Source organism: Podarcis vaucheri (genome assembly GCF_965113315.1).
Source record: "Podarcis vaucheri genome assembly, chromosome: 5".
Lineage (NCBI taxonomy): Eukaryota > Metazoa > Chordata > Lepidosauria > Squamata > Lacertidae > Podarcis > Podarcis vaucheri.
In genome coordinates, this window is record NC_138763.1 from 75,855,592 (window position 1) to 75,875,366 (window position 19,775).

General features: G+C 38.5%; 1 protein-coding gene across 4 annotated transcripts in view; it reads left to right on the top strand.

Annotated features, from left to right (window-relative positions):
* Positions 1–19,775, top strand: part of JMJD1C (jumonji domain containing 1C) — a 120,988-nt gene that overhangs the window by 52,229 nt on the left and 48,984 nt on the right. For 3 of the 4 annotated variants that reach the window (XM_082222295.1, XM_082222292.1, XM_082222293.1), the window contains exon 3: positions 12,052–12,165. Coding sequence is in view for 2 of the 4 variants with exons in the window: in XM_082222292.1 (XP_082078418.1) it covers positions 12,052–12,165 (114 nt within the window). In the remaining 2 variants the exon portion in view is untranslated. Of the gene's footprint in view, positions 1–3,349; positions 3,422–12,051; positions 12,166–19,775 lie in introns of those variants that run through there. The other variant, XM_082222294.1, reaches the window with a different exon arrangement.

A 19,775-nucleotide genomic window follows, 5' to 3' on the forward strand; every position in this document is an offset into this window, starting at 1 on the left:
ATAAATATTTTTCACAATTTCTGTAGAGGTTAATGAACAAACGCTAGCACATGCAAGTAGCATTTCTTGATAAAAGTTCATAAGAGTTCGTTGAGACAGAAAGAAATCTATCTTAGTCTTTCTTCAACCTTAGGAGCTATCAATGCTTATCAAACAAAAAATTCTTTTTTTATAATCTTGCCGTATAGTTTAAACTCTCAAGGGAACTTTGACCACCATTCTGCATACTCAGATGCTGTATGTACATGTTTAGATCCTCACGACTACTAACATTTCTTTTATATGCTGAAGTCACAAATCATTAGGATCAGTTTTTCTTTCATAAAGGAAAACTGAGCTTGTGTTTGAGCCACATTGAATAACTTTTCTGTAAAGTAGGGCACACTGTTAGCAGAAATACACTAGTACCGTGGCTGTAAGCCAAGACAGTAATTGAAGGTCATGGATTGTTTGCTAAGTGCAGTTCTGTGTGCTGTTTTGGTCCATAGGGGGACTGGCAATGCCAAGAAACAAAGAGAGCTCTGTTTGTTTTGTTTTTTTAAGGTTATGGTATGGATTGCTTGACAGTTAATGCCTGACTGTGAGATGAAGCAAATGGTGGCTTAATGAAATATTATAAAATCTATAACTTTAAATGAAGTTTGTCAAGTGTGAAAGTTTGTATACCTCAATACTTTGTAATGCTGGTTTCTGAAATAAATTGTGGTGTACGTTACGCAGTCACTCTCACTCTACATTTACATAGTTGCTCAGTTTTGCCTGCATTTTTTTACTTCAAGCAATTTTTTTTTTTACTGCAAAACAGTTGCTGGTGAGGTATTAGAATGCAGCAGCCACAATTAAACTCTGTTCAAGTAGCACACATTTACCAGTTTGAACTAGCCTTGCATTTATATTCATGCAGATACAGTATTTTCTTAGGTCTGGTTTACATAAGCATAGAATGAGATGACAAGATCCTGTTGTGGTAGAATATTCTGTATTAAGGAGGCTGAACGTAGGGGGCACCATGCTTTCCAGGTTTTGTTTCTTTAATCTTAGTTAAGCGAAAATTAGCACACCCCTTTTTTCAAGAACCCCCATTAGCAGCAGTTTGCAACCTTTTAACCACTGTTAGGGCAGTAAGGAAATTTTGCACATTAGAAGTTAGCATGAAACAGCTGTTTGTCCCCATGCCTTAGTTGATAGTTATGAAACAGGCAGTGTTACATCTGCACCAACCCTGTGTCAATAGTTTTCTTGAAGAACATAGGTAAAATACTTAAACTATCCAAGTGCTGTTGCTTGTTTAGGTCATTCCAACACAATTTGTTGTGATGCCTTTAAATCACTGTAGTTTACACACCAATTAGCTAGTGTTTGTAGTAAGGTAAAATGTTAAAAATCCTGTGGATATTCAGAGGGTTCTTCACTTTCTTTCCTACTTTGGGCATGCAGACTGTGATATGAATAGTCAATGGAATTTAGGGTTAACAGCAGCAAACTGCTGAAATGGTTTTGAGGTTGTAGGAAAGGGAGTAAGATGCCTAAGAATTCCCTGATGTGTAAAATTTAGATGGTTGATTCAGAGGAAAAAATGACTCTAGCTTTGATCATGAAAACAAGTCCCTTGAGCTTTAAACAAGACCTATATTTTTAGTAGGACTACTAATGCAACAGATACTAATGTATTGCTTGTTGAATGCTATTAATACATGGATATACAAACTTTGCCTGTCAGTTTTGATTGCGTTTTAATACATGTTTGTCTTGTCATTATAGAGAAATGAAACATTTTGCACAGGTATTTTGTGCACCAATGAATTGTAATGTCAACATCAAGTTGTTGTTGTTGCTGTTGCCAGTGCTTATTTGTGGTTGTTTAAAATAACATCCCAGTTTAGAAGTGGAGGGAAAGAAATCAATAAAAATAATTTCTTGTGATAGTAATTTGTTTTAAACAGTTTTCAAGTTGTATTTTAAATTGTGGCTCACCTTTGGTCCTTATGGTGAAATAATGTAAGTTAATTTGGAGATTTGTTCCATTATTGCTGGAGAAAATATCAATAGAACAAGTGGTTGGAATGTTTTGCATTTACCCCAGCATTGTAAGGTAGCCAAATGTGAGCTTTAGGACATATGCTTTTTAACCACTATGTCACATCACCACATGTTTTTTGTGTTTTAAAGGCACGTGAAATAATGTTTCTACCAAAATACAGTTAATGGAACCTCAAAACAAAGGATGAATGGAATAAGAATGAAGAGTGACTGTGATGTGAGCAAGCTCAGCAGTGTTCACACTCTAAACATACTCCTTGTCTCTAAGCAGGTTTCTTTTGGCTTATATTGCCTTTCAGTTTACCGCAACAAAATTCAGTCTTCCCACCTCTGAAGTGTGGGGATGAATTGTGTGTAACAATTCCTTGTGTATGGTGCAGACAGGTGTACACTTGTGAACATGTATATTTTGTAACATTGGGAGTAGCCTGCTGACGTACTTGCACATTCAACATAGAAAGATATATTTCAAAACTGATCCATGCATTTGCTTACTGATGCTATCAGAATGGGGGGGGGGACACCAGCCCTGTCATTCGCTTGATTACAAAATTCACACATTATTATACTTTAGTGCAGAATGATGAATGAAAAAATGCAATAAGGACATCTGAAATACCATCACTTCTTACAGGCTAAGACTGTTGAAAGTGTATTTTAAGCAAGAATCCTACTGTTTTCAGCCCATTACTGCCTTGACTGCCATACTTCTTCCTTTTTTCTATTTTTGAGCAAGAAATAATGTTTCAGTACAGATTTTGCTAGCTCCTTTATTCTGAGAAGAACATTCAGCCGCAGAAGGTTCTTGGAGGGATTAGTTTTGTACAGGTTCCATGTAGGGATTGCTAATGTGACTTCATTTAACATAGCTATACTTCAATGCAGCAATTCATCTCTGAGGTTGGGGACAGGGCAGTAGCTCAGTAGGACAGCATCTGCATTGTGTGCAAAAGATTGCAGGTTCAAACCCCAGCATCTCCAGGTAGGGCTGAGAGAGATCCTTCCCTGAAATCCTGGAGAGTTTATGCCAGTCACTGCAGACTGAGCTAGATGGACTCTGTATAGGGCAACTTCCTATATTCCTGTGCCTTACTGTGTTCCACTGCAACTGGGGTGGGGAACCTTTTTCGCCAGGGAGGCCAGATCCTTACCTGCTCCTACCCACACAGGCCAACTTGATAGGTGGGCAGGACCACCCATCTGTCAGTAATCTGACATTATGATGTCAGATGCTTGATGGATAGGTTGTCCCAACAACCAACTGATTTTCAGGCACTTGAGAACTACAGCACAAGGGGCTTTTACCAGCCCTATGCTTGCCATTTGGGAAGCAAAGAACATAGGGCTGGAAAGCTGCTTCCTACACCGATCAGCTACATGAGTAAGTTTGCCACAGGGAAGTCAAATAATGCCGCTAATCCAGCTGAATCTCTCTACCTGCCCTGCACCTGATGTCACACATATCATCTGGTAGGGAGTTGGTTGGTGTGCTTTGGGGGGAAATGGCCTTGTGGGTCAAATTCAGTCCATGAGTGGAGATTTCCCATTCTGAACTAAGAGTAAAATAGTCTCATTTTGACACAGGATTATCTGGGGTTTAGTGCATCACTCCCTCGCTACATTTTGTATGTGCTAGGTTTAAACATTTTTGCTTGATGTAAACTATTACGATTTCTTTTTAAAGCTGCTTGTTTTTCATATTACTAATACTCCAGTATGCCAAGTAGTCTCCTTAGAAAAAGGCAATTCTCCCCGGACCCTTTGTTTGAGGTTCTCTTTGGACTTTGCTTACTAGTTTCTGTGGCTTAAACACATTTAGTCCATTGTTCTTCATTCTAGACTATCTTGACTTTAACATGATATGACTGCTTTCACCTTGGTGACATGCCATTTTTGTATCATCAATTTTTCATTATATCTTTGAGAAACAAGTCTTAAAATAACTTATCTTTCCAGTTAGTTACTACCTCTTGATTTAACAAATTGACCTCCAAAATGTATGTGAGCGTGACTGCTAACTTTACTTTAGCCTTATTGTTTCCTGGATAGATAACAGAAAAATCATCAGATCTTTCTCTTTGCATGTTTCCCCGGCTTGATAAATAAAGCAGCCTTCCCTAACCATATATTTTTGACTACATTTCCCATCTATCCAGCGTGGCCAGTGATCAGGGAAGGTGGAAGTTGGAACCCAACAACATCTGAAGGGCATTAGCTTGGGAAAGGCTAAAATAATGCTTTGTCAGTATTTTTCTGCTCCCATTGTGAAGGCTAGTGATAGGCATATACCATTATATCCACTTGTATTTAGTTTGGTAAGCTCAACAGAAGTGCCCCACTAATATCTTCTGACTTGGAATTACTTGCATATACATTTGCTATGTACAGAGCAATGCTGCTTTCAGTTTTTACTTTCTTTCTTTCTTTCTTTCTTTCTTTTGAGTAGTCTGTATTTTCCCAGATGTGTTCTGTTTCTTACCATGTCTTATTCCATAATTCCATGTGCCAGGATAGCCATTGAACCCTTTTTATTTCATATGGTATTTTAAATGTATGTATACCAATAGAAGTGTAATGTGCTGTGGTCTAATAATAGTCATGTGCAGCTGCATACTGCTCAAAATGTATGTCTACACCCATCGTTATAAAAGGGAGACTTCTAATATTCCAGTATCCGTAAACGGATTTTTTGAAGGTTTAGTAGATAAAATGTTCACCATCACATGAGTCCCAAAATTTAGCAATATCCACATGCCCCTTAGATCACATGTATTTTAGAGCCATGAGGCATCACAGCATATTACTTGCCTTGACAATCAGTTTTGGCCAGCTACAGGGCTTACACTCTACCTTTTTATTTTAAAGACTTAGAGCATTGTACTTTCATTTAAGAATTAAGTTAAAAAAAATAAATCCCTCCCCCAGTGCAGCAATATTTTCCCTTTGTTTCAATGTATTTCAGAATGTGTTGAATTTAAAATCGGTTTTATAATTTGTAAGACGTGGCCCCAACACACAAACATACAGTGGAATAATTGACTTTGTCATCCTTGGCTCCCTAGTATCTGCTAGTTCCTCCAAAGCTACATTAATATAAACAAACCAATGCCAAGTTGTAGGTAGAACAGCTGCATAGAACTCCAGTCCCAATGTTTGTCAAAATTGCATCCTGCTTTTCCTCCAAGGAGCTCAAAGCACCAGTTGGCTGTTGTTGGCATCCGTCTGTCTTGAGAGACAATGGTGTGCACCTCTGGGAGTGAAGTCAAACTGCTGCTGTAATGCAGCTTAAAATGGAGTTTGGTTGTCCCCAAATTACACTACTCTTTATAATGAGACACGAAGAGTTGAGCAGATAACAATACAATTTAGAGACTTGCACTCTAGTAAAAGTTCAAAACTATGTTGCTAGATTATTTGGGCTATAGAACTTCCCCTGTGCGGGGAGGAATCCCTATATATGCACCATATATATGCACCATTTTTTGCTGGGCCTGCGATCCTACATGAACAAGTTTCACTAAATCTGAGTAAACATACGTTGAATAGTCTGTAAGTAATTCAGGAAAGTGGAAACCCGATACCTGCATTTTCTGTACAGGGATATTAAACTTGAGCTGCCAGTCTCTCCTTTAAGTCTGGCTTTGTCTGTAGTTAAAATTATGACCCATGCTCCCTGGCCAGCCCAGCCAAATGAGTAATCAGTAATGTGACTCGTGCTGGAAGTGACTCCATCACCACCTGTGACGGGGGATTAGTTACAGTTCACAGAGCACCGCCTCTTCCCTTCTTTCAACATGTCGTAAGCAGAGGGATAGCTTCTCCTTTCCGTGTCTGCTCGGCTGTAAGGCAGTGTATGTGCAGACGAAAAAGTATTGTTCCAGACATTTTCTCTCCTATGGACTGCTAGCTGACGGTTCCTTTGTATCTTTGAAGACTGCTTTGTTATGTAAGCGACCTTGGCAGAAATTATCATGACCCAGATCTGGGAACGCAGTAAGTGCTTCAGTTGCAGGATTTCTTAGTCGTTAACACACACATTGCTGATGACAAAGAGAGCTGTAATCTGCTCAGCCAAGCCTAGGTTCTTGGAGTGGGGGAGGTGGGGAGAGACTCTAATTTGTGTAATTGTAAGGTTAGATTTTGTTCCCTGTACATATATTTGTGTTGAATTCTATATTGCGACGAGCACTAGAAATCGCTTACTTGCTGGCTGGCATGTCTTGTGAAAATTTTAAATATTAATGAAAGGTACTTTGAAGTAAAATAAGGTTAGCGTTGTAGCTCTCCATATATTATGAATGATTTCTAAATCTTGCCTTATATTAATAAAAGCTACTTAAAAGTTCTGTCAACAGTGTATGCCTTTGGATATTTAAAGAAAAATATAGCAAAAATGTGTCAAACCTCATTCCCTGCTTCCTCATCTTTTAAAAACTTGTAATTATTTTGTTTCCAGTGGTTTCAGCATTTGATAGGATACAAATCTAGGATCTAAACCTTGTTTCCTAGCTTTCTCAAGTGCCTAAATTATTCTTAATTTGAATTCTAGCAAGTTTGAATAAGAAGTGTATAAAAAAAATCTGTAGTAAATATCTACTTGAACTACAAAACATCACAAAATAATTAAGAACAGTTCTAAGATTATTTCTGAAAGGACTGGTAGACGACGCAGAATGATACAACGCCTCCTGCAATTAAGTAAATATATTTCCTGCTGCAGACAGGAAATCGAAATGGTTGTGTGTGTGTGTGTGTGTGTGTGTGTGTCAGGAGTTGGGAGTGGAGAGATTGAGCAGCTGAATTCTGTGTTAGGAACTCTTGCTTTTTTAAAGTCTTTCAGAGAAGGATCGGCTGGTCTGTTTTTTCTCATATGAATGGAATTTAGTTCTGCATGGAGACCCAAACAAGACTGTTGTTCTGAGTGTCAGTATAAAAAGGAGGTTGTAATAGTAATAGAGATATCTTCATCCTACTAGCAGAAATTTCCTTTCTCTCGCTTCCCCTTTATTATTACTTTTGCAAAGATAGTTGGTTCTAAATTGTCCCTTGTTTTTAACATGGCATTTTGCAGTAGGGCTAAAAATAGTCTGTAGCCCAATCTGGTTCACAGTATCTTTGACAACAGCTTCCTAAGGCAATGAAAGTAACTTGTAGAATGATAGATGTGTGTTTTTATTAATATCATTTTATTGATTTAAAGAATCCAGAGACAGAAGAAGCAAAAATATAAATTTATGGTAGACCCGTATAGGTCATTATTTACTTGGGTTCACAGAGGTCTGTTTCTTTTAATGCAGCATGCATCATAGGTGAAAAATGAGCATATGGGGTGCCACTTAAAACATGTGGCCTATTCCGATCCTGAATTGGAAAAGGAGGCACTGTATAGCTACTACATAAAATCCATGCTAACAGTATGCCATAACCTTTACATATAAAGTGATACTTGTGTTTTGATTTATTTCTGTTTTTATAGTTAAGCCAGTTCATAAACAACCATGGTTTCCCCACGTATACATTGAACGTATGAAAATGCACCCTAAAAACTAGGGCAATGAGAAGCAAGTTTGGTCATGATTGTTTTGGTAATTACACCTAAACATCCCATAAATTTAATTTCTACTTTAGCCAGCACTACTAGTTGCTTAACATTACTCTCAGAACCCTTTGACCTTTGCAAGGAAAGGAGGGCGAGGGAGGTCACGTCTTCTAAAGAATGTGTTTTTCACATTAGTAAATGACTTAAATCTCATGGGAAAGGCAAACCACCTGATTAGCTTGAGTAATATTCTCATATTATTATAATGAACTGCCTGAGTTTCCTGTCAGTTTTCTACCTTGTACACCTCCCATTTCTAAAAAATGCTACCTACAGATCTAATGGTTAAATATTATTAGATACTTGTTGCAGCTCACCTGGAATGTTTTAGAAGCTAGAAGCAAATAATGAGGCTTTAAACATTTTTAAAATAATGAATTTTAAAACCAGTGATGCTTACACATAGATAAATAAGCATCCCCTTCCTTAATTGGCTGGCTCTGGGGGAGGTCAGAATAGAATACAGGTAACACACATCTTCCGCTTACTTTACTCATACGATCACAGCTTTGCACGGTGGGGAAGGAAAATAAATAAATAAATGGAGAGAGGAGGAAACCCACCCTCCATTTATTTACCCCACCCATGCACAGCTGTGATTGTGGGCCTTCATGGCTTTGGGTTGGCACCAGGAGGCGGCATGTCAAGAGTCCTCACATCACGTTTCCAAAGCCAGGTAAGCAGCCACGGGGGGGGGGGGGTTGAATGTGTTTTTGGACCCCTGGGACCAAACACTCGCTTAAGATGAGAGTTACCTGTGTTGAAAAACAGTGCAGCTTTGTGAGGATCATGAAATATCAGTTTTTAGTGAGGGATATCTTACACAAGTTCTAGAGACAGGAGTAACTGATGTGAAAAGGGAATGGAGGAACCTTGGAGGCTATGAGACAGTAGGACATGGAATCAATAGGAAAGGGAGACCAGAGTGGATGAGCAGATGGTACTTTAGGTGGCTTGAATTTTGCCTACTAATTTAGTTACTAGCAGGTCTTTAGGGTTTTTTTTAATTGGCACACAAAGTTTCCATTAATAAGAAGCTTTAAGAAGATTGCCAAGTTATTCCAGGCAGTAGTATATATATGAATTAAACAACTACACCATATAAGGCAAATACCTTTGAAATGAAGTCAGCCTTGGGAAACAGAGTTTGGTACTTAAGTACGATAAAATAGTAGTAATGCAGATTTTATCAAGTGCAGCACACTAACCAAAATATTATTTGTTGATCTGTATGTTGATATTGTTTCCAGTGACAATTAGCTTTAACTGCCCACAAACCTAAAAGTTGTCAATCTCCCCATTTATCCAAGGAAAATTATGAAGTTTTGAAGTATGTAATTGAAAGGCCTTCAAAACCTTTTTGTTTTTAACACAGCAAATGTGCTAGAATTAAAGAAAACAATGTTTAATTTCCTCTTATCTTTTTCGCCTTTCGTATCTGGACACCAGCTCAATTGAGCAATTAAAGAAAAAGTTGGAAGCAAACTGCTATTTAATACTGTTTGGAAGGGGTGTCCTTGTAATAGTGTTGCCTCAAGGACTTCTGGTTGGAAATGTTTGTTTTTTCCTGCTTTTTTTTTAATCAGGCTGAGCCATTCTACCTTTTATAGGGCCATCTACTGAGAACAGAATGCCTTCCCAAGAGCAGTGTAAGGAGTTTATTTGGCCCACAGCCTGCAGATTTTGTGTCCTTGTGGGGGTTTCCATGGTAACATTTCAAAATTGTTACTGTTGTTTATCTTTGCATCCATTCTGTGTCTGGAAGCTGGATGTGAATTATTGTGGTGTATGAGGTGGGGAAAGCAGCTGAGCACAAGGAACATTTTTAACTACTAGACTCATTTCTGACTATTAAGTTAGCAAACAGGAGTTCTGCTCTACCTTCTTAAATTGATTTTGTTTGTTTGTTTGTTTGTTTAAACAAGTGTTTTAAACTGCTTGTGGAATTCTAAAATAGGTATACCTAGCCAGCTAAAGAATTGATACAAATGCCCATGACCCTCGTTTAATGTCAAAAAATATATATCTTAGTTGACATCTGCCAGGATTATGCTAACGCTATTCAGATTAGCAACTATGAAATTACTGTTCTATGGGAAAACACATTCATGTTGATAAAATGTATATGTAACATGATGGCATGTACATAAAGCCTTCCAACATATGTTACTTACGTCTTCTGTGATGCATGTGCGCTTTTTTACTTATAGATTCAGGTAGGTAGCCATTTTGGTCTGACATGGTCGAAATATATAAAAAAATCAAAAAATCTGAAGAAGTGTTCATGCACACGAAAGCTTATACCAAGAACAAACTTAGTTGGTCTCTAAGGTGCTACTGGCAATTTTTAATATATTTTTATATATTTTATTTAATTTTATAATTTTTTATACTGTCCTTCATCTGGACATCACAGGGCAATTCACAGCATCAAAACACAAAATGAAAACACAAAACACATAATAAAACAAAAGCAAATGCACAAAAGGCTAAGTTAATTGGGAGCTCCTCCTAGCTGCTTGAAAAGTATTTTTCCAACTCCTTGGCCTACAAGAAATACTTGTACTTTTCAGGATATGTGGAGCCTGGTGTTATCTTACTGTATGCTCACGTTTTCTTCGCATCAGTCAAACCAATTTGTGCTTGGGGCCATTTGTTGTCATATAGTGATACGAAGCCTAGTTGTGACATAGTATTGTACTCCATGAGTGGTGTATATGGCTAAAGGATGCCAGAGTTCATGGGAAGCTATTGTTCATATACATAGTCAGGGCAAGTGATTCTACATAAGCTTACTCTGGTGGCCCAGTGGCGTGAGAACCCTAGAAAATAAACTGATGGAACAAAAAGGTTCCCTGAGTCTATCTTAGTTTGTCTCTTAACTAATGACAGATCTTCCATCTCTCTTCTGTTCCTCAAAATCAAGAAGTGTTTTCTTTCTGGAACAGAAATGCTGTTACATTAGCAAAGAAATGATAAATGATAACTGAAATGGGCAGCATTGAAGGCCATAGTATAAACCTAATACATGCTAGTTGTATATTCTAGTTGAATGTAATAAACATACCAGTAATTTGCCTGTCATTATCTTGAACATGATCTCTGATCCCCATGTTCTAGTCCATTTGTAAGTTCTACTTCCTTTGTTGCAACCCTATTGTGTAGTTGAACACCACATCTAAATATTACTGGGTATCTTTCACAGTTTTTTTTAAAAAAACAACAGTTGGGAGCTGATGGGCTGTTCGCGTTCACAGCCATATCTAGCCTGTACTATTTGAAACCAAGGGAGGAAACCTAGGCAGCAATGGCATTTTCATTCTCCCCCTCAGGCAGGAAAAACACAACAGAAAACAAGAAAGACCTTCTTTTGTTCCTTCTGTTTGCTTACCATCTTGTATCTGCCTCTGTATTTCCCTTGTCGCTTGGGGAAATGGTACAGCTTGTGAAACTGAGCTCCAGGCCACCAATCCAAACCACCAAGCTTTATATTCCACTAAGCAAAGGTGGCTTTACCTCTATAACTAAACTCTCTTCATCACCATGCTCCTTCCTAGGAAACCCCCTTGAGACACTGTTCATGTTTTCTATCTGGCGCGTGCACACGTCCCCCCCAACAGTGTGCCAAATCAAAATAAGGATGGAGCTATTGAGATTCTGAGTGAATTGCAGAGGGCTGATGTGGTGCCCATGCTCTACATTTCTCATCATCGTAGCTAAGGAAACTCCTTATATTGGGTTCCTTTATCATTTCACAAACTTTGGCCCAAAAGATTCCACAATGGTCAGTCTTGTTTCCTGTTTTGTAATTTAGAAGTTGCCACCTTCCTGCTCAGACTGCCCTAAAGTTGTTATTCAGTCTGTCCCATCTGTTGTGGGCAGATGAAGGAATTTTATGGTGGGTTAAGCCTATTTTTGTCACCTCTGCAGCCTCTTGTGCATGTGTTCTCTTTTTATAGGCTTCTTTTCGCTGCTTGTATGTGCTGAAAACACAGAAACTATCAAATCTAGCAATTTGTTGATGACACAGTACATTGTGGCAGAGTGGGCATGGTGATAGACTGCCAGAAGCACATATTGGGGAGAGGAAAAGAGATTATATGGTGGAAAATGCACAGATATGGGGAACAAAGGCTTGTCTTCAACCGTTTTCTATTAGCAATTTCATTCTGTGATGCTAGTCTGTCCTGTTCTTGGAATGAGATTGAAAATCTTCCCAAAAAAATAATGCATGAAGTATATTACTGTTTAAAAGGGGGGCATGTAATTATTGATCTAAATAATTATTCAGATACTATTATATATCCAAGTAGCTGATAAGTTTATTTTTATAGTTATTGAACAAAATTTAAAAATAGAATGCTTTGATCTTTAGAAAGCATAATGTTTAAATGCTTCTATTTTGTCCACAGACGTTCAAACCATTGGTTGGGAAAAGTTTGTACAATTCTATCACTGCAGTTGAATTTCTTGTGGACAAACAGCTGGATTTTGTAGCAGAAGATAGTGCCTTTCAGCCCTATCAGGTAAGGAAAACAGTTGTTACTAAAACTAACATATCTGGCTAAATTGAATTCCATATAGTTGTTCTTATAATTTGATATTGAGCAGCTATCTGTGATACTTCTGCTCTCTGAATGGTCTTCTCTTAGGACCTGGTGGCATATCTGGGGAAGATTTTAATGATATACTGGAAAAAAACAGCAGTTTAGTATTAGGAATAATTCATCATCCTAAAGCTATTCTCTGGTCGCAGTCTTAGTTGCAATCTACTGTCTATGGCTGGGTCCCTTTCCTTAGTGTTGGTAAAATAGAATCCGGCCCCACCCTCCATTGTTGCACAATCTGCAGAATGTTTGTTTCCCCAGTGATCCGATCCATTGATGAGTGGCTTTTCTCCTCTGTCCCTAGAGCTTAGGCTTTAATTCTCAAAAATTGGGGCTTTCCTCCTCCCTAAAAAAAAGCTCAACAACTTTGAGGGGGTAGATCACTGCCAGATTTTAATTATGTGAGTAGATCGCAGTCTCTTGGGAGTTGGCCACCCCTGCTTTATAAAATACATTTGACATCATTCTTGGTCATTCATTGATAAAAATTAAGCTTATTTCTCTTTGTGTTAATCACCATGGTGTCAGTGGATTGAGGCTGCAGTCTCAAAACTATTTTGGAACTGTCTCATTTAAGGACAGCAGGATGGTTGATTTGTGATTCTTTTGCTTCTGCAGTATTAGTATATTTTTCAGTAATTGGTTGGGATATTTGTCTACTTGAAAGCAAAAGCAGTATTTTTGGCAACAGGTTTCTTAGGATTTTAATTTTAAGAGGAATTGTGACATGAACCTGCTTCAAGAAAGCCTATTGCTTTAAGAATTCAATATATTTGGCTATCATAACTAGAAGCCATGTATGGGAAAGTGCTTTTCAGCTCTTCTTAAATAAGGTTGCACTCTCCCGAAAGAGCAGACAGTTTGAAAATTTTATTGGACTCTGTGCTAACCAAAAGGGAGGCTCAGATGATGGCAGTCTCCAGGAGTGTGTTTTACCAGCATCAGCTGATGTGCCAACGGTGGCTCTATCTGGTGAGCTTTGTGCTAGCCACAGTAATTCCAGACTTGACTACTGTAACACACTCTTTCTGGGGCTGCCTTTTGATTGCTTTTCAGCTAGTTAAAAATTCAGCTACTCAAGTCTTGAAGGGAGCAAGGCAGGCAAATTCCGACTAAGCATCAGGAATAACTTTCTGACCATAAGAGCTGTTTGGCAGTGGAACAGAGACTCCCACAAGGGGTGGTGGACTCTCCTTTCTTGGAAGTTTTAAAGCAGAGGTTGGGTGGCCATCTGCCATTGCCATTGTGGGGGGTTGGACTAGATGACCCTTGGGATACTTTCCAACTCCACAGTTCTGTGATTCTATGGTTACTAGTGTGTTTCTGAGCCTAATTTAAAGTGCTGGTTCTAATTTTTAAAGCCTTGAATAGTTTGTGTCAGGATTATTTGAAGGACCACCTACACCAATATTAGCCTGCCTTTATATTAAGATCAATGTGGGAGGCCCTCCTCATTTGCCCACCACCACTATCAGTGAAATTAGTAAACATGAAGGGCAGGAACTTTTCTGTGGCTGGCCCCACTACTCTGAAATTTGTGGCCACAAGATGTCCAGAAAGCTGCCACACACTGGTCCTTCAGGATGGCTTTAAATACCTGTTTGTTTCAAGTGATATATGCTTGCACAACTTTTTTGTTAGTTATGGTTCTGCTTTTAGCTGATGGCTTTGCTGAAATTGTGTCTTATATTCTGGACTGCATGTGTTACTGTTGTTAGCATTCCTAGCTTGTTGGTGTGGGTGTTTAGTAGAATGTAACTGGTGCTCCTGTTGAATCCTTGGCAGGTTTGTGGAATATGCAAAAAGCCCATAACATTGACATGATCGCCCTCTCCCACTTTATAGTGCCTATTTGGCTTCTTGGTATACCAAGAGAATTTAAGGAAAGTGTGTCCCTGTTAATTCTGCTTGATTTCTCAAGTGGCTTTTACCATCAACCATGGTATCTTTTTGGAATGGCCGTTTGAGCTTGGGGGGGGTTTGGCCCTGTGTTGTAATGGTTCTGATCCAATTTGGGTGGTCGTTTTCAGAGAATGGCACTTAGGGAGTATTGTATGAAACCGTCAGTGTGGAGTTCTTCAATTTTATCCCCTATTCTGTTTAATATCAGCATGAAACAGGAGCGGGGGGTCATACAGAATTTCGGAGCAAGTTGTCAGCAATATGCTCATGACATACAGTACTTTGTCTCCTTTATATCTGCAGATGTGGCAGTACTGAAATGATGTCTTGCCACAATAATAGACTGGGTTTTTTATATCTGTATTTTGCATTCTCATTTTGCATTTATATTCTGTGAGCCACCCTGTATGTGATTTTCAGATGAGGGACAGTACAGTGGTACCTCGGGTTACATATGCTTCAGTTTACATACGCTTCAGGTTACATATTCCGCTAACCCAGAAATAGTATCTCGGGTTAAGAACTTTGCTTCAGGATGAGAACAGAAATCGCGCAGCAGTGGCACAGCAGCAGCGGGAGACCCCATTAGCTAAAGTGGTGCTTCAGGTTAAGAACAGTTTCAGGTTAAGAACGGACCTCCGGAACGAATTAAGTACGTAACCAGAGGTACCACTGTATACAGATTTAATAAACAGTCATTTGAGGCTCAAGTGGTCTCAATGGTGCAGAGTCCCTTCCATGAGCTTTAGTTGGTGGCCCAGCTGCACCCTGTCTGGAGAGGGACAGCCTAAACCAATGGTATCCAAACTTTTTTCAAGGAGGGCCAGATTTGATGAAGTGAAGGGCCGTGAGGACCAAAGTTGTTAACCTTTTTTAGGGTTGAAGTTGTGAAGCTTTTTTTAGGATTTTACCCCAGGAAATAAACTGCCACAGGGGCCAGATTAAACAGACCGGCGGATTAAGCAGGCCCCTGAAACGGTCTTTGGACATGCCTGACCTAAACTCTGCTATCTACGCTCTGGTAACCTCTAAGATAGATTACTGCAACATGTTCTATGCAGGGCTGCCTTTGAAGATGGTTCAGAAACTACAGCTGGTGCAGAATTTGATTGCCAGATTGCTGACCAGTGTGAGAAATGTAAAACCAGAACATATAAAATTCTGGCAGAACCGTGCTGGCTACCAATTAGTTTCTGGGCTCAACTGAAAGTGCTAGTTTTGACCTACAAAGCCTTGTGCATTTTTGTATTCCTCTACCTCAAGGACCACCTCTCTCTATTTGAACAAACCTTGGGATCCTTCTCAGAGGTGATTCCCTGCGTATGTCATGCGCTCCCCAGGCATTGCCTGACTCCCATCACTAGCTATTTTTAGGTGCCAGGCAAAAACACTTATTTTCAGCCAGGCTTTTGGCCTTTAATAGAGCATTTAGACATTGTGTGGCCTCTTTTAGTGGGTAAGGTATGTTAGCCTGCTTTTTAATGTCCTTGTTGGCATCCATTTGTCTTGAGAGACAATGCAGTCCGCCTTCAGGGATGAAGTCAAACCGCTGCATTAGTAGCACCAAAGTGACCTCTCCGGGGCGCAAGCCTGAGCAGTGGGTATGGAGGTTCTGCATTGCCAAGATTAAACAAAAAACCACTCTCAACCTCACTGATGAGCAATACATCTGGCACCAACCTGGTTGCAGGAGTTGCCAGAAGGAGGTGTGCAAGGTGCCAACCAACCATCTTAGGGACTCCGCTCCAGAGTTGTGTAGGGTTTACTGCTTAGCCCTTTCTTTTCCTGAAGATATTTTTAGCTTTATATTGATTTTAATTTTGTATTATACTGTAAGTCACTTTGAGATTGTATTAGCTTTTTTAAAAGCAACTAACAAGTCCAGTTAAATAATAAAATATTGTAGTGTATTTTTATTCTATTATTGTTGAAGCTGTAATTTAAGTCGTTACTATGTAAGCTGCCATAAGAGAATTTTTCTCAGAAAGGGGACCTATAAATATTTTTAAATAAATAAAAATAAATCATGTGAAGCATCTCATGACACATATTAAACAATCCTCTTTTAAATCCACGTGATTGTCTCACTGGGAAAGATTAACCATCTTTCCCCTTGTCAGGGTGATTCCTGGCTTTAATCAACTTTCTTGGTGTTTACTTGCCTACATACAGTATACACCAAGCCCCAGGCAGCCCTCCATTCTGCTGGTTTACTTCATCTGTTGTCACTTATCACCCTCCTAAAACATGGATTGTTTTCCCTGCATTCTTTGTTATTCCCCTACTATCCTTAGACTCCCTGGGCACAAACTGTGTGACCCTGGGTTACCACAAAAATGCTTTTGCTATGTTAAATTGCTCAACATAGATTTAGGTAGACCATTAAACGGTTGCATCTTCTTTCACTGGAAACACTCCTGTTCTTTTCTTCTCTTTCTCTCCCCCCCCCCTTTTTCTAGTCTTCTTTAATAAAACTTAAGTAATTTGACACTTGGGTTTGATTTGATTCCTATATCATACAGGAACTAGAATCTCTCTATGCAGCCTTGACTGTTTGGTTTATGGTCCAGGTTTTAAGTCAATGGGAGACAAGGAGAGGGAAGCAGGTTGATGCTGGCTGCTTGGTTGGTGGTCACTGTATTCCAAGTTACATTGTAAGTGATGGCTGTTGTAATGAGACCAAAAACATGCTCCTGGCCATCTGCTCTGCAGGGTCAGTGCCAATCCCTTAGGAAGAGGGGCAGGATGTGACTTGAATTGTTGCTGTTGTTGTATAATTTGAATTAATGTCATTATCAGGTGGTGTGATATACCATGGGCATAGCCAGGGGTGGGGGTGGGGAGCTGCCTCTCTAAGTAAATAAATAATAATACCTAACTAACTAATGATTTGCATTGTAGATAACTTGATTCTACTCTTCCAAACATAAAGCCTGCCCCCCCAAAATAAATCATGCCTATGCCCATGGTTTAATAATAATAATAATAATAATAATAATAATAATAATAATAATAATAAAAAGGGATATAAATTAAATTATTATTATTAAATTGATAATAAGCTGTCCAAAACAGTCCTATAAAAGTTCTTGGAACTGCGAGCTGCAGGTTATTTGAAGATGATATATAGTTTCTATGAGTGTTGTATCATTTCTATTCAAAAATATTTCCTTCAAATTTTGTATTGGACACTTCTATACTTAAATAGTAGTTTTTACAAACTTCATATAGCTGGTATTTTAATCTAAGTTGTTAATTTTAGAGAACACATTTCTTCAAAGCCTTAAGACCCATTCATGTACAGCTTAATGGAGCATGTGGCTGGACAGCCAGGTTACAACTTCGTATGCAATTCTAGATTTTTTTCATTATGCTACTTTAAAATCTCATTTAAAAAAAAAGACTTTGTGGGGAGAAATGTCTGGAATTGCTTAGGAAACTCCACAAACACTTTGCCACATGCAGCAACCTCCATATGGCTGTGTTGCATATTTAAACTGGGCTTGAAACTTCGCATGAGGCATGTGCAATTTATCACCACCTGGATGTTTGTCTTTCTAGAAGAAAATAACTTTCTTACAACTTGATTTGTTGAAAAATGTAAGCAAATGTTTCTGGAAAGTCAGAAGTGGATATATGAGAGAATTTGTTGCATTTTACGCAACAGTATGTAAGCATTTTGCTTGGCAGTCATTTTAGCCTGTGTTTGGTTATATCTATATTATGGATAGTTATCAAGGAAGCTCCTAACAAGAAAACCTTTAGAGTTTAGTTTGAGGAAGTAAATCAGCAGTGTGGTGGTGTATGAGCTATTTCTTGCCATACACATTGCAGGCTTTGTGGGCAGTGACTGTGTTTGGATGAGATGGGATAAATAGGTTGCCTTTATGCCAGTGAGTGATGGTCATATGCACATGAGAGTCAGTACCATTGAACTCGAGGACTTTCTTTTGAGTAACAAGAGGAAGGAAAGATTGTGGTACGGATGAGAACACAACCTTGAGAGGGAAAGGGAGTAGGAAAGCAGTAAAGCAATGGGAACAGAGTAAAGAGATTTGATTTTCACTGTCCTTTTAACACCTCTGTTTTTATTCAGTTATTTTGATATGTATGCTGCTTCTATGAACTTGCTGTTTTTAGCTTTCTGTTTTGTATTTTGCCATGTGTTCAATATTTAATTGTATGCTGCCCCAATAATGTGTTTGATAGGAAGAGTATAAATCATAATAAGCGAGGCAATCAGGAATTAAAACAAAACAATGGTATAGGTGCAATTTATTCAGAACAAAAGGCAAAATTAATTGTGAATAATGTGATCACAGAAGAGTTTAAGATTGAAAAATGGACATGACAAGGTTGCCCAATTTCTCCATTGCTTTTTATATCGGTCCTAGAGGTTTTGCTAAATATGATTAGAAAGGACCAAGAGGTTAAAGGTATACAGGTGGGAGCTAAACAGTATAAATTGAAAGCATTTGCTGATGATTTAGTATTGACTTTACAGGAGCCAGAACCTAGTAATAAAAGGGTATTGGAACTGATTCAAGAATTTGGACAGGTTGCAGGTTTCAAATTGAATAAGATGAAAACCAAGGTTCTAGAGAAAAAATTAACTATGAATGAGAGAGAGATGTTTCAGGAGGAGACAGCACTAACATTGGTTAAAAAAGTGAAATACTTAGGGGTTAACATGACTGCTAAAAATGTGAACTTATTCAAGGATAATTATGAAAAATGTTGGACTGAAGTGAAAAAGGATTTAGAAGTATGGACAAATTTGAAGTTATCATTGTTAGGCCGAATTGCTATGATAAAAATGAATGTGCTACCAAGGATGTTATTTTTGTTCCAAACATTGCAAATTTTGGATAAGATGGATTGTTTCAAGAAGTGGCAGAAGGATATTTCTAGATTTGTTTCGCAGGGCAAGAAGCCTCGAATAAAATTTAATATATTAACGGATGCTAAAGAAAGAGGTGGATTTGCCCTGCCAGACCTTAAACTTTATTATGAATCAGCTGCTTTTTGTTGGCTGAGAGAATGGCTGCTTCTTGAAAATACGGAAGTGTTGGATTTAGAAGGTTTTAACAATGTATTTGGTTGGCATGCATATTTGTGGTATGACAAGGTAAAAGCACATAAAGCATTTAAAAATCATATTGTCAGAAAAGCATTGCTTAATGTTTGGATAAGATATAAGGATTTGTTAGGGGAAAAACCCCCTAGATGGTTGTCCCCACGGAAGCGAAGGCACAGTAAAAACTCAATATGGAGGCCAAATGGCCGAAATATTGGGAAATTCTGGAACAAGATGGAGAGAGAATAAAATTGCAGAGCTTTGAAAAATTGAAAAACAAAGTGCGAGATTGGCTCCATTATTATCAAATAATGGAGGCATACAAATTGGACAAAAAAGTTGGTTTCCAGGTGGAAAAATCAAAATTGGAAACAGAATTGTTAGATCCAAAAACTAAGAATTTGTCAAGAATGTATAACTTGCTGTTGAAATGGAACACTCAGGATGAAACGGTGAAATCAGCTATGATTAAATGGGCACAAGATGTTGGACATAACATAATGATGGCTGACTGGGAACGGTTATGGACCACAGATATGAAATTTACGGC